The sequence below is a fragment of the Brienomyrus brachyistius genome, chromosome 16, assembly GCF_023856365.1.
Source record: "Brienomyrus brachyistius isolate T26 chromosome 16, BBRACH_0.4, whole genome shotgun sequence".
NCBI lineage: Eukaryota > Metazoa > Chordata > Actinopteri > Osteoglossiformes > Mormyridae > Brienomyrus > Brienomyrus brachyistius.
The window spans coordinates 25300663-25315964 of NC_064548.1; the positions used below are offsets into that span (position 1 = coordinate 25300663).

General features: G+C 44.6%; 2 protein-coding genes and 1 long non-coding RNA gene across 5 annotated transcripts; 1 reads left to right on the forward strand and 2 right to left on the reverse strand.

Annotated features, from left to right (window-relative positions):
* Nucleotides 1-12: 12 nt before the first annotated feature.
* On the reverse strand, nucleotides 13-2733 carry LOC125709403 (uncharacterized). The gene is made up of 2 exons (XR_007382695.1): nucleotides 2598-2733; nucleotides 13-834 (listed from the first exon to the last, which is right to left on the reverse strand). It is a non-coding gene; the product is annotated as an uncharacterized LOC125709403 (long non-coding RNA).
* LOC125709400 (uncharacterized) lies at nucleotides 2665-7563 on the forward strand. Of its 2 annotated transcripts, none has more exons than XM_048977770.1 (6): nucleotides 2665-2817; nucleotides 3335-3540; nucleotides 5049-5266; nucleotides 5440-5590; nucleotides 5814-5971; nucleotides 6741-7563. In XM_048977770.1, exons 2-6 carry the CDS (start codon nucleotides 3432-3434, stop codon nucleotides 6978-6980), a joined length of 876 nt encoding a protein of 291 aa, XP_048833727.1. In that variant the 5' UTR covers nucleotides 2665-2817; nucleotides 3335-3431; the 3' UTR covers nucleotides 6981-7563. The 2 variants fall into 2 exon arrangements, with proteins under 2 accessions (XP_048833727.1, XP_048833728.1); XM_048977771.1 differs by having other exon boundaries at nucleotides 2697-2835.
* A 488-nt stretch (nucleotides 7564-8051) lies between these two features.
* LOC125709401 (transmembrane protein 50B) lies at nucleotides 8052-14470 on the reverse strand. Of its 2 annotated transcripts, none has more exons than XM_048977772.1 (7): nucleotides 14314-14470; nucleotides 13121-13312; nucleotides 10187-10299; nucleotides 9993-10060; nucleotides 9802-9894; nucleotides 9437-9494; nucleotides 8052-9123 (listed from the first exon to the last, which is right to left on the reverse strand). In XM_048977772.1, exons 2-7 carry the CDS (start codon nucleotides 13217-13219, stop codon nucleotides 9078-9080), a joined length of 477 nt encoding a protein of 158 aa, XP_048833729.1. In that variant the 5' UTR covers nucleotides 13220-13312; nucleotides 14314-14470; the 3' UTR covers nucleotides 8052-9077. The 2 variants fall into 2 exon arrangements, with proteins under 2 accessions (XP_048833729.1, XP_048833730.1); XM_048977773.1 differs by having other exon boundaries at nucleotides 14291-14385.
* Between the last annotated feature and the right edge of the window lie 832 nt (nucleotides 14471-15302).

A 15302-nucleotide genomic window follows, 5' to 3' on the forward strand; every position in this document is an offset into this window, starting at 1 on the left:
TTGAATTAAGGATAATTGAAGGAATCACCCACAGATGAAGCATTTATCACATTTATTTATTCATTTCAAGCAACTGAAATCAAAGCACAAATGAAAACGTCATAAAAAAGGCCACATTTTAGTTTTAATGTAAAAAGCAAGTTCCCCTAAAAAGTAGATTTTTTTTTTTCATTTCTTGCAAACGAAATAAACCGTTTATAGTGATCATGCCTGTCTGGGTGAATTTCATCACTATAAGCGGATAATCATTATAACTCATTATAATCATTATAACTGATTTTCTCTCTTTTTATGTCTCAGGCATAATTGACATTTGTGTATTTCTTGTAAGATCTGCATGCTTTTTCCCCTGCATGTCCCTTCTGAGGCTCCATACTCCAGCTGTTCTGTGGGCTCCTGACTTCTCCGTGCTGCTTCCCTGTCGCTGATTGGACGGGGCGGAGTCATGTGACGTCACATGTGGTAGGATGTTTGTAAGGGGACAGTATGCACACACACTGGGGAAAGTATTAACAGAATTATAAAAAAGCCGGAGTAACCAACATGGGCAAGATTGCGTTGATTAGAGGTTCTGAATGTCAGTTTTGATTAATTTCGATTAATTCCCCAGCCCTACGTGACGAACTCTATTTGGGGAATTCCTGCTATTCTTTCAGCAGAGCTTCTCAAGCTGTCTGGCTGTGTGGTACCTGTCAGTGGACAGCTCCTTTCAGGTCTCTCCGGAGACGTTCACTTGCGTTCAAGTCTGGGCTCTGGCTGGGCCACTCAAGGACATTCAGAGAGTAGTCCTTCAGTCACTCCTGTGTTCTTCGTTTTGAGCTTAGGATCATTGTCCTGTTGGAAGGTGAACCTTCAGCCCAGTCTGTGGTCCAGAGCATTCTGTAGCAGGTTTTCACGTAGGATATCTCTCTACTTTCATCCATTCAGCTGCCCACAGTATGATGCTGACACCACAGCGCCTTACCAATCAATCTCTCAAAATCAGTACTGAAGCTTTCTAGCACCCTCTACAGGTCACCTACAGATCTGTTGGTGATCCCATAAACACGATCCCGTTCCGCATCCTACGAAACCTGGACTTCCCTCAGATTTATACCTGGATTCTACTTATGTATTCCAGAAACATTGCCTTTAACCCTATCAACCCTGATTTACTATTTGAGAAACTCATGCCTCTCAAAGTCCAACCATCTCTGTTACTGGATCCATGACCTCCTGTGAAGATGACAGGCATATGTTCACCCTCTCCCTTGTTTTACACAATGCAACTCCCAGGTTTGAAGGTCTGCCATCTTTATAAATGTGACAGATACTCTTATTGATTCTCCCGGGGAAATTGTCTTTACGTCTCCCTCAGTTTGCTCTTTGCAGAGTAAGCTGTCCGCAAAGCGCAGCCACCTGTTGGGGCAACCAGGGACCTGGGGGTTAAGGGCCTTGCTCAAGGATCCACAGACATGCTGAGGTTGGGTTTGAACCAGCGACCTTCTGATTATAGGCACAGCCCACTGAATCACTCATTTGCTGCTGGTACAGGAAGTCATGGACCCAGTAGCAAAGAGACGGCTGAAAGACGGGCGCATTCCTAGACCACATCTCAAGGAGCCTTCGAAATGGGACAGCCTTGTCGCGTCGCTGTGATGCATTCAACCTTTTAATGCAGCCTTCTAAGATTGCAGTCCCTAAATTCAGACACAGCTATTGATTCTACCACATGTTGGTACACAGAAGCTTTTCCTTGCAACCCAGACTGACAGGTTATCTCATGCCACCAGTGCTTGTAAATAATGTAAATTCATAAAATCATCATTCAGTTTTGAGTTTGTTCATTTGTTCAATTTTCAGTGAAAGCTCAGTGATTTTTAGTAGACTGCTGCAATAGTTGCTTTGTAGGCTACTACTACTAGCTGCTAATTAAGATGTCTGTTCAGAATGGTCAAATCCCTTGTGAAGGAGCCATGCATGCTGGTATGGCAGGGAAACAGATCATTTGTTACAATATGTGGAACTTTACTGTGAAATATAATATGAATTTAATTAATCACATTCTGCGCATTCTGTGAAATTATATTTCGTAATACTGACTGCCATAAAAATCACGTTATTGCGAAATACAATTCCATACGTAGAAGAAATTAAGAATTAAGTTGTTACGAAATATACCTTTAATTGATGAATTCTTTTAAAATGTAAAAGATACATTTAATTATTGAAACAGCAAATGTATTTATTAATTCACTAACTTTATTAATTCACTAACTCATTACATTTACTTTATTATTTAATTAATTAGTAACTATATGCTAGAACTTTATTGTATATGCTGTGTCTTTAACATCTCGTAAATTTGTGCGGCTGCTACCTCGGCAAGCTCTGTCTTGTAAAAGAGATTTTAATCTGAATGGAACTTCCTGGTAAAATAAAGGTAAAATAATTACATGCCCTAATACATAGAATAATTAGTAACGCGAACCGTGCCATCCGTTTTCTGTAAGCACGTGTCTTATTCAGAGCCGCTTGTACTTTTATCTCGTATGAACACGACGGAGCTTTTGACTCTTCACCCGAATTAGAAAAAGATTATCTCCGTATTTAATCACCTGATATGAACGTGCCATGTCGCTCCGGTTACAGCGCCTTGGGCTTCCGCATGTCGGCCTGGACATATGAGAGGGGTGGGGTCTCATTTGTCAGGCGGCTTCCTCCTTTGCCGAGACCCATGGAAAGGCGACGAACGCGCTGGAAAGGCACCGAATAAGGGCTGGCGATTGCAACTAACTTCTCGGCGACTGCTGCTGATCTGACACTCCTTGGATAATGGTAAGAAATCACTAACAGGTAGGCTTGAATTCTTAAATCTAGTTATTTAAGTCGCGGCGATACATGGGACCTGTTACGTTGTATTAATGGTGTAAAGCGTGTTTTCGAAGCGGACAGATGATTGCAGGTTCTCCGTGTAAGTCGGCAGGGCTTTTTGGCCGGTGAAAGGCTGTTTTTTCGGGTTTCAGAGTGAGTGAGCCCCGGGAAGCGCACCTCGGCTGTCGGGACGGATTTACGCCGAGCAGTAACTAAAAGTTAGATTCTGCGTCTGTTTAACTTGATAGCGAAACCCACCGAAAAGGCATTTAAAGGACTAACTGCCATGTGTCACACACGCAGTATATTGTTGGATATTATGCGATCGAGTATGGATTTTTTTTGGCTGGTCTGTTAACACCGAAGAGCAGTTGCCCAGTGCGGCCCCCATGTGAACTATAACCGGAAAAACAAGAAGACGAGAGTGTGTGTGTGTGTGCGCGCGAAGGTATTTTTCTGAACCTATATCTGTGTCAAACAGGGAAGCGTGGCGGAACCGCCACCCTGACCGGGCGGTGAAACGTCCGTATGGAGCTTTTTCTAACTGAGGTGCCTTGATGGTGCGTCTATTAAAGTGAATGATTTGGCTGGATGGCGCGATGAAGGAAACACGGCGTCGCCCGCTGAAGACCATGATTTTGGGAGCTACTTTGCATGTTTTCTGCGTTATTTGCGCCATACACGGAGGTAAGAGGACGGCCATGTACGTGTGTGTCTGTTTTTTTTTTTTTTTTTTTTTTTTAGCAAAAGTTGTAAACTGCGGGTAGCGCTGCGGCCTCACACCTCTAGGGCTGCGGGATTGGATCCACGCCCCCGTGTTGGTGTGTGTGACGTATGCGTGGGCTTCCCCGGGTATTCCGGGTACCTCCCACAGGTGTGTGTGCGCGAGCCCTATGGCCGACGGCGGAGCGCGGTGTTTCCTCGTGTCCTAATGAATACCGCCATTAACGAAGCCTACCCGGGCATCCCAGCCAAACTTCTTGTGAACATAGTACCGAGATTTACAGCTGCGGCCATTATTCGACATCAGTATTTTAAATCGACACGTGTCCTTTTAATTTTAATGAAATTACCTATTTGATTTGATTCATTATAACAATTGTTTTCCTTCAACGGCTCTACGTAATTTGAACTACTCCTATAATTATCACAAAACACGAAGGTAGTTTGTATACTGCAAGGTTCGAGGTATACCACAGCACTGGCACTACGCACGGGCACCTGAAGAGAGAATAAACATGCAGGATTCTATACCGCGAAACTGGCTAAAGTGTCGTCTGACCATGTTTATTTAATTGTTATTAGTATGGAGAGCTTTTAATATCTTTTTTTCCTTGTAGCTGCTAAATACACTTAAAGCCGTAAATTTGTCTACCTGCTACCTTAGAATTTCCATTGAATTACTGTTTGAGAAAATGTTAAGGCTAAAATCTGGGCTTATTCTACGCTGATTGGTGGTGCCTGTGTGTTTGTGTGTCTTCGGGCACGCTGGGTTTCTATCACTAAATAAAAAAAAAAAACATTCCTTGAAATGAAAAATTAAAACTATATTTACAAAAAAAAAATGCCGGATTTTAAACTGCAAAAAGTATCGCCATACCACCAACGTCTCTTTATCTTGTTTAACCACAATATCTCCTCTTTTAAAAGATGCCATTACTGCTGAGCTGCACATTTTTTCACCGCCACTTCAATGCTTATCGCTGGTATAACAACGCAGTCGTACGTGACGCTCCGCTAAAGTATAATTAAAAATGGCCATTTGTGGCACCCCTTCTAAGATTACAGAGAGTTTTTAGCGAGTTCTAGGGCATTTTTACTCTTGTTACACTTATTACTGAAATATCATGTACAGCAGAAACGTTTCTTTAGCGCGTGTCTGTTTTCACGTTTGGTAAATCCACTATTAATTACTTAACATTTAACCTAATCTTAAATTTTAAGACTGCAAAAGCGAATATTTATTAACATTATCAGAGTCGCAGACCATTCGTGTTTAATTATTCAACCATGTGCAATATGGTGAAACAAGATGTGGTGTTTAAAACGGCTTCCACGAATTTTAATTGATACAGTGTATATTTCATTTGCACAACAACAATCTTGGGTTACTGGGTTAATACTAAAGAGATCTGCATCACTGAAATACCCCAGTTTGTTGTTTGATTGGAATGTCTGTTTTTAACTGTTCACAGCCAATCAAATGCAAGGCACTTATACAGGAAAGAAAGGAGAAGCCCATCTTCCTGACCACCTAGATCCAGCTACCATCAAGCCCCCTATCATTTCAGTGGTGTCCCAGCCTCACACGCTTATAGTTCAGGTGCTGTCTGATGAAGAACTTTGGAAGGAGATAGGTGACCATCTGGAGTACAGAGTCCTTTATAAGAAGGAAGAAGAGGAGAGCTTCAGGGTAGGTCTCCATCTCCAGTGATGGGCAGGAAATGGAGCCTTTGGTCCTTTGCAGACTAGGTGTTACCCTGTTAGTGTGCAGGCTGCTGTTTTGAATTCATTACTCGCATGAAATGTGAAATGAATATATACATGCTTGTTAACGCTGCAGCTATTAATATTATTTATTCACAGATATATAAAAACTTCAGTTACCGTTTCACCCATCTGCCTATTGAAGGCCTGGACGCAGGGGTGAAGTATTGCGTGAAGGTGATCTATATAGCTTACAATAAACCCCTCAATGAACCAAGCAACCTTGAGTGTGCCTTTGTCACAGAGCTCGGTAAGAGTCCCAGCCACAGATTAAACTGGCACATTGGTATGGATACGCTACCTTAAACATTTCTTGTATATTTAGAAATAAAATATGATGTTGAACTGCACTCAGTCTCTTGAGTCAAGAATTATAAGTATGGGTCATTTGTCCAGCTGTGCTGTTATGGAAATCAGCATTGCTTTGTTGAAGCTGTTCATTTGTGTTTTGTCTTCGGACTTTTCCTTCGTAGAAGATACCAAGCGCATGCGAGACGCGGTGGGCATTGCAGTAGCTGTGATCCTGCTCTGTGTTCTGGTTCCAAGTTGCTTGTGGATGGTTGGCAGAAACCAGAAGAGACTGAAGCAGGCTTTGAAACCGCCGCTCAGCGTGCCCCTGCACTTCCAAGAGGTATGCAGCAATCCTGCCCCCCCCCCCCATCTAAAATACGTAAATATTAAATTGGCATGTGGGATATCTTCTCATGTTGAAGTGTTTTTAATTTTGGCTACAATGGAAACTACAGCCAAGACTTAAAAGGTGAAAAGGGAGTTTCATGGAGGTGAGTTACTGAGGGTGTAAACGCACCGTTAGTCATTTTGGTAAAATGTCTTCTCAAATCAGTAAAAGTGTGAAGGGGGGGAAAAAACAGCCTTCAATTAAGACAAAGTACCTCCTGAAAGTATGTTGTCAAGTAGAAAGAGAAAGTGACTATTTCCTGGCGTTGTAGAAGCTCTTGGAAATCCCCAGACTCCTCCCATTCCCTGTCGACCCCCCCCCCCCCCCCCCCCCCCTTCCTTAAATATACACTTATTCAAAGTGAGAACACAAGTGTTTATGCTCTGTCTTCCTGGTTTTATATTTTGGGAAGCATGTAGATTTTCTTTCATACACAGCCTCTCGAGTAGAATAACCACCACCCCCCCCCCCCCCTGTTTGCTGCATACCTCATAAAAAGCAAACCAGAGCTGCTGTCTTGCCCCAGTTGCATCTGAAATGTAACGCAATTCTGTCCTTTCCTCCTGAGAGATGATGTGGCCTTTGGTGGCTGTGTGTGTGTGTGACCAGCAGTCTGTCCGCACCACACTCACAAACACATTACGGGCACCTCGTTAACGTCACACTTTGCTGTCTGTTTGCTGGAGTTTCTCTGACTCACTTCCCCCTCTTTGTGCCCCAGTTCCTCATGGAGGACTTTGACCCATCCCAACCGTCGGTGGACGCCAAGCACTGTGGCTCCAGTACTGAGGAGGTCTGGGACACTATCTCGGTGGTGTCTACAGGCAACTCTGCTGCACATAAAATCCACTTTGTAGTGGGTGGCTCCATGCCAGAAGCTCCAGGGAATCAGGAGCAACCCCTCCTAGCACCAGGCCAGGACGGAGAGGACGAGATCAGTCTGAACAATGGCTCCTTATGACCAGGACCTACTTATGCGATGTGTCGTTTGCCTGTTGAGCCGGAAGCGTGCAACTCGCTGGTCTCTCCGCCGAGTGGGCAGGAACTCAGGGCCCAGTATGCAGACCTGTGCATTTGTAGATGGTGGTGCTGACCTTGGCTTCGCACGTACCAAGCATCCGTTATTCGCGGCCATGCAGCAAGCGTGGCATCCAATGGCAGGGTCTGTCTTCAGGTCAATGCGCCCGTGCCCTCACTCCTAATAACTCCATTTTGGCGTCATCCTCGTGCTGACGGAACACTTTGTTGAAGATGGTATCAATTTCCAAGAAGTATTATATTTTGTGCCTTTATCAGAAGCATATTACTGTGTGCGTTTTCCCTTACTGCTGCATTCGAGATGTCTCCCCTCAGGATTTATAAAGTCCCTACAAGGATATAGAAACTTTTGGGCTGGAAGATGATATCCATCTCCTCTTCTCTCATCCCTTTGCACAAACAGAGTTGATGGAGGGCAGGCTGCCCAAACCAGTACTAGTAACAAAGTGGGATGCAACTCTTCCAGGAACTGTGCAAAAAATAAAAGCTTTCACTCATTTAGTTTATTTTTATTGATCTGATGTAATTTTCTGTAGCACTACATAGAAAGCTAGTTCACTCTGGCCTTTGTGTTGGGTGTCATGCTGCCCTCTTGTCATCTGTGATGCAGTCAGGCTAACATCTGCAGCATGTTACATTCCCCATTCAGGTCAATTCTAAGAACCCCAAGCTGAAGTACAAATTAAAATGTGTATTGCAATTAATCAGCAGGGCTGCGAAACTAATGTGGGTTTAATAGTTGAAGACTGAGCTACTGGTGTCCTGCATAAACTGGAGACTATGGACGATGAGCAACAGCTGCCTTTGATTTTGCCACTGTGCTGTATTCTGCCCCCATCCACACAGAAGCTGGGCCCCATCCTGGTCATTATCAGTAATAAATCCAGTCCTTTCGTGTGACTGTTTATTCACAACTTCCCCTTGGGTGAGACAAATAGAAATGTGTATGTGTTCACTTGTGCCTGAGAGAGACAGATAAATAACTTACAGGAAGTAGCTTTTTTTTTTTTAATGGAGTGCAAAGCAATTGGTTGTTTCTGTCAGACGATCAGCTGTGCAGTGGCAGGCTTAACACAGAGCTGTTTATCCAGTCTGGATGTTGTTCTCACCATACAGATCAGGGGCCTGTTGCACGTGGTAGAATTTTTTGCTTGTTGGATTTAAGGCAAACGTACGTTAAGCACCAACTACCTTCAACCCAACAAGTTATCTGCCTAAGCAGGAAATCCTGCTTCCTGATTCAAGCCCCAGGCTACAAGCCAACATGGGAAGCAGTTTTAACTTTACGAAGTTCTTATAACTTAACATTTTAAACACTAAGAGAGCACAGATTTTTTTTCCCCAGTGTATATTTGTGTTGAAGCACACAGACTAACAATATAACCTGGTAAACCTTTCTAGCCAGGAAACACTGTTTTCCCTAAAAACAATAATGTTTGTGGTCTGAACATAATGATACACATTTAACCTAGAAAAACAATTACAGCCAAAACAAGGTCACCGTGTTTCGCCGGCAGCCATGACATGTTGTGTAAGGAAGGGGTTGTGGTGCTGAATGTACAGCAACCACAACCTGTCAGGCTCAACCTAAAAGTTCAGATGTCCCTTGCAACAGATTTCACCAACACAAGACAACGAGAGGAACAGCTAACTGCACGCGGCCATTAATATAAATCACCAGGGACAGTCCGTGTCCCTGTCAGACCAACAAATGCCTGACAAAGTCCTCCTCGGCAAGCAGGAGTGGCGAGAGGGGTGTCCTGGACGGCACTGATCTGGGCGTCACCGACACCTGCTCAACTGCTGCTTCGGGAAACGACGACCGGGGGGGGGCATGGCGGACCGTCAGCTGACGGGGCGCCAAGCCTGGGTGAGGTACCAGGGTGAAGAGAATGTCAGTGTGTGTGGGTGGGGGGTCCACATTCATAGGGCCCCCGGTTGTGTCTGCCTGGGCATGGATGCAGAGAGAAGCTGGGGATGGGGAGGGCAGGGAGGTTGACCTATGTGGGCAAAAAGCCATCTAAGCCCACAGATCTTCCGTTCTCCCGAACTTGTAGATGAGAGTGCTGGGAAACAATATGAGACGACAGAAAAGTCACTGGCCTGCATCATGCCCGTTTTTTGTCACAAATAATTGGTTGTTGGCTTCTTTCAGATTCAAGATAAGCACAATAGCATTGAACAGCACTGGAGACAAATACTCAGCAAACGCACATAAAATGACACAGTAGAGTCATTTGCAGGATTGAAAAGCGTAGTCATTCGGTACATAATTAACAGCAGCAGCTTAACTGGATTTGGGTAAAACGTCTAATTTTTCCCCATTGCCTAATCTTTGCCTCGCAGCCATTTCCACATGGTTAACATTGTCAGGCTCACCTGAAAAATATCAGCGTATTCTGGAAGAACACAGCCAGTCCAGGGTACACTTCCTTCTCTGGAAGACAGAAAAGTGTCTGCTTACAGCAAGCTCAGTACACAGTGCAGATTCCTTTAGTTAGACCCATCCGCCTCACCTGTTTCAGATTAACGAGATTATCAGATGCTACTGACAAGAGACTAGAACGATAATTATATTTAGCTAGAAAATATTTTTGTTTGAAGTAATATATAAGTGAGAGTTAGCGATCAGGGTCAGTCAGTCTCAAGAACAGCTGGAGTTAAGGGCTCAAGGGTGACATCGCTACGGGATTTGAACCAGCAACCTTCTAATCACATCCTAACTCTTAGAGCCATAGACTCACTGGGGACGACATAGGCGCCAAACAGGATCCACATGGAGGCGATGAGGGAACCAAACATCATCATGAAGCCAACAAAGAGCCAGAGTCGAGCCCCTGTGAGGAGACACACACACACACCGAACAGTCAGGCTGACGGTAACCACACTGATCTCCAAACAGGCCATATTTCAGTCTGCCCTGCCCTATCTCACCTGTACGGCCTAAGCAGCCCTCCCCGTAGGTGTCGCCCCTCACCTGGCCATTGGAGACGGCATTGATCCTGTAACCACAGAGAAAGAAAAAAAACAAAACGCAAAATAAAAGGGTCAACCGCCTGCAACAAGACCACACGGTTATCGGCAAACTTCCCACCCATGTGTCAGGGATGTATCGGGAATGAACTCACATGAAGAAAGCCAGCGTAGAGAACACACCACATGTGTGGAAGGCATGATTCAGCCTATCTTGGGTGGGGTACATCACCGCCGCATCGATCATGATCCACCAGCCAGTGAAGAACTGATGGGTGTCACAGTGGGGGATGGAATGGATTGTGGAAAGAAAAAGTGTTAGGATGTGCAGGTTACATGGTGTTTGACAACTGACTGAAGCCACAACATAGAAATATCATCCAGATCAACTAGCCAGAGACTGAGAAACCACAAATATCACAGACAGTCCTCGGCAGGCTCATTATGACAGCTAGTCTGACTTGGCATTACCCAAGGGGACCTCCACCCCTCGCTATGGTACACAGCGTGTTAGTCACTACTGGGAGGAGGGTGAGAAGTGAAACCTCAATTCAAAAACAAGGATGGCATTGTTGAAACAGGCAAGAATCGGATTCAAATCCAAGCCCATACACTCAGCAGCTGCAGGTTCAGAGTGGTGCACTTGGGGAATTTGCAGCAATTGGTCACAGCCCTGACACAGAGACACAAAGAGGACATACCGCCATGATAGGAAGCGGGGAAATGCCAACTCGCAGTTCACTAGCATGACTGCTGGGAAACGAGGAATTTCAAGTGGTAATTTACAGGAAAAATCACAGGGCACGAGGCCAGCAGAGGGTCACTCTGGGCAGTACAGCATCACTGATTCGCCGGACCTTTTTTTGGACTGGGCAAGAGTCCCGCAGTACTTGGAAGAACCCGGAACGGTATGCAGGCAGTACATGCAAACTCAAGGCAGGAACCAAAGCCATAATTCTTCAGACCACAATGCTGACAAGCCAGGCAGAATGCCACCCCTGAATAAGTATTGCGATGGATTAATGATGCAAAACTTAACTAAAATTAGCAATGCACTGATAAAGAAATTTCTAGCCGATACTGATAGCCGATTATTTCAAAAACTGATATTGCTGATACCATCTCTTGGGGAGGTTCTGCTCAAATAAGTTTAAAGTGAGACTCTACCCAAATAAATAAATAAAAATAAATTGCATCCCAAAAATATGAAAAGTATTTATTTTTGGTAAGAAAGCACCAACTCTGGCATACAGCAGTCCCAGAGCACAATATTTTATAGCTGTATTATACATTTAGAACATCCATCCATCCATCCATCCATTTTCAAAACCGCTTATCCTACTGGGTCATGGGGGGTCCGGAGCCTATCCCGGAAGCAATGGGCACGAGGCAGGGAACAACCCAGGATGGGGGGCTAGCCCATCGCAGGGCACACTCACACACCATTCACACACACATGCATTCCTACGGGCAATTTAGCAAGTCCAATTAGCCTCAGCATGTCTTTGGACTGTGCGGGGAAACCGGAGTACCCAGAGGAAACTCGTTAATTTTCAGAGTCATATCTTTTGATTTTGCACTGTCTGCACTGAATTTTCTTTTGCTATCAAACGCTTGTGATACTGACAGACTCGCTTTATTTGGCAGGACTGCTGCTTTCTTTATTGCCATGGATTTGTTTTTCAGAAACAAATTGTACATCAATAGTGTGTCAGGAACTTGTCAGACACAAAGCAGTGCTGACAGGTGTGATGTGACTACTGTACATACGCACATCACAGTTACCATGCTGAAACAACATATCGTGCAGCCTTACTCGAAACCATAACAGTGCAGCTACCCCGCCTATACGGAGTGACAAAGCACAACATACTTCACATGCTTTTTCCCAGAAGGGTGGATCAGTGATGTATTACAGGTACTCTAGGAAAACAAGTCCTACCATAGGCTACAGTTAAATGCCAGGCAGCCGTGAGTCAGGGTTTAAAAACAGTAAGGTATGACGAAGGACTCGAGTGCAATGTGGAAGAACTTGCTTACAAATAAAAGGTGGGAATTTTGATGCGCCCTATAACAAGAGCTATAACACAAATATAATTTGTTACCTTGGCGAGTGTAATTGCTCCCACTCCCCCAGCCACAAAAAAGTATCCCCCAAGGGTTTAAACAACATTCTGGTCAACAAAAATTCCACACCCTTAACATTAAGGAAATGTTTTCATTTTTGTGTGCAGCGTCTCTTATCAGATCTTGAGCAAAAAGGCTACAAAAGTCCTCGCCAGAGCCGCACTTCCTCTTACATGCAAATGTCGCCGTCACTTGACACAACCAGCCGGGGCTGCACTGCGTGCAGAATCACATGGAAGAAATACCCAACTTCCCACTTCTCTGCTATGTTTTATCCAGAACCGCCAGCACCAGACCAAACCTTGTTAACACACCAAACAAGGAATTTTCCACACAGTAAAATACATTAGAAACAGCGACGTAGAAAACACTTTATGCCCCATTGCAACCCAGTAAAAGCTTCATGACTTTGTAGGATGGTATCACTGGACGACCATCTCCAGTATGGGGCAGTATGAGCAGATGCAATGACTATTGCCAAACTATTAGTCTCCCCTCCAGAGGTGGCAATTTCAGGTCCAGAAAGTAAAAATCCAGACCAGGATTTTGTTTCAACCAACCAGTTGAGCATAGAGTCAGTCACATAGTACTCAACTGGTTGGTTGAAACTAAATCCTGGTCTGGATTTTTACTTTCTGGACCTGAAATTGCCACGTCTGCTCCACTCATATTTTCGTCCACTTTGGGGTATTGTATGGCTCTGCAGGTTAGCAGGTGGCCTGTTATTTTGCAGAAAAATCCTACAACTGTTGGCCCTATTTGCTCCAGGGGGCACCGGACATGGGCGAACCCTGATCCGTCCCCAAGCTTTTCTTGTGCGTCACTTTCGACAAGCGCATCTGTCAAACAAACGTACAAGCAAAATCACTAGCACTAAAAACTGGTGTTTAAAACAGCTGTGGTTAGGTTATCGCATATCAGTCTTGCGCTTTATCTTGCTGTTCATCCACCCAGCCGCTCACCAGCACTCCAGCGACGATCGAGGCCACGGTATTGCGTCTCTCCCCCCAGTCGATGCACTCGCATTCGGGCCAGCGGAAGTTATCCAGGAACCCAGCCATCTTTCCTCCTTTGACTGGTGCTCGCTGGTCGCCCTCACCACGCTTAAGCTGCTCACCGGGTCACGCTCAACACCTGCTTGCCCAGTGTCTTTACTGAAGTATAAAAGAAAAAGCTTTCATTAAGCACCACTGAGAGCCAGGCAATGCAGTGTTTGCGATGGTATCTTAACTGCTTTAATAAAGACGGTTATTTTATGTATTTTATGACATTCTGATTTTGTAAACTTCTCAGTCAAACAAGTTTTATAAGAACTGTACTGATCCTCAAAGGGAAAGTACTGATGAGAAAGTAAAAGCAAATATACTATGTGTGGTTGAAATGAGAGCTCTTCATCCTAAAGACGTAGGTCGGGAATTCATTCATTGGCTTTAATTCACATTTTTCCCCCAAGGAATCATATCTGACCATGTAGATTATTAATACGGAGCGATCTGACAATGACCTTGTCATTACCAAGTAAGGGACTGCAGTGACGTGCTTATGTGTCACTGGGAAATACCTATAAATAACGCAATTCCCAGTTTAGAGTCGTCAGACTCGAAATATCGATTATTAAAGATGGCGTAGATAATGTGAAATCCGCAGATACGTTTATCAAATACCCCCAGGATTTTAGCCTAATATGAATCATTTATAGTCGTCACTGATAAAACACCCATGTTCATACCTATCGTGTAAATAACTGGAGGTTTATCAAAAAAAAAAAGAAACCAGAGTGAAATTCGGGCAGGACTGCTTCTCCACATAGGGGCCTCGAGCGGCTCCGCCACGGCATTGCGAGCGGCCGCGTCGGGGTGAGAAGCAGGAGAACGACAGTTTCTGACACATATCCAGCTACAGCTCCTTTTGTTTTTCCTGACGATTTTTTAGAAAACAGGAATATGCATATTTTCTCGCTTTCGTTTTAACCAGGCATTAGAACGCACACAAGCGGAGAAGGAAGTCCCATTACGGAAGCGTCTCCCAAGTCCCGCTAATTCATAACTTAACGGCGGCACGCGCGATGTCCTGCCTTATGACCGTCGGCGCACCATTACGCGGTAATAATGGCCAGAAGGCTCCCGGAATACCTGCAGCATATAACCAGGCTCACCTCCCAAAGCATCCGTCTTAACCAATTTCCGATTTGCGCCACCATCGACGAGGGACGGAGGGTGGGTGGGCGCTCCAACAGCTGCCGGCATCCATTCAATCACAGAAGCCAGCTCCGGAAAGTGGCCAATCGCAGAGGCCGACTGCGGCGGCCAATCGCAGAGGCTGGCTCCGGCCTGCGGCCAATCATAGAGGCCGGATTCTTGCAAGAGGCCAATGAAACGCTGCGGCGGCGATGGCGAGCACCCGCTGAAAATGCCACACTGACGCGTATCGCACGGGAGGTTGAGATGGACGTTTAATGGAAAGTTCTGTTTACCATGTTGCCAGTGGTAAAAACGCGAACCGGCAAAGCAACAAATCCCAAAATGTCCATTTGTGACTTAAATGATGCCAATTTTCCCACCTCAGTAATACATACTGAAGAAATATTGCTTTTCAAATAACTGTTCAATCATACTTTTCTCTGTAAAAATTGTGCAAAAGCAACAAACCAACAGGTCGTTTTAATTTTTAAGAATTCTATGTATTTATTAGCATGTATTTATTAGAAGTTTCAGACAGATGATACATTCAGACTGGTTTCGAAAAGCTGGGGATTTCAACATTTCATTAACCAGAAACCCCCCCACCACAAGCGTGGCCGCGTAACTAAGAACGGGCGGGGGGGGTCCCTTGAATGTCGGCTGTTAATGCCCATGTTCTGTAAATTTACGGAAAATCTTTCAACAGCGGTTGTTGTGGAGAAATTTCATAATTCAGTGGCCATGGGTCAAGTTGTCATTTTCTGTACATTTCTCCACACTGCCGGAAGTAATTATAAACTATCCCCTTTACCAAATTTAGACTTTAGCGCAGTAGATAAGGTAAACGTGGATTATATGACTCGTGGCACTGCAAAACAACATATTCAATAACTACACTTCTTAAAGTTGCTTATGACAATCTATTTTTCTTCAATAAGGACTCCTCGGAAACAAGATGGAGGAG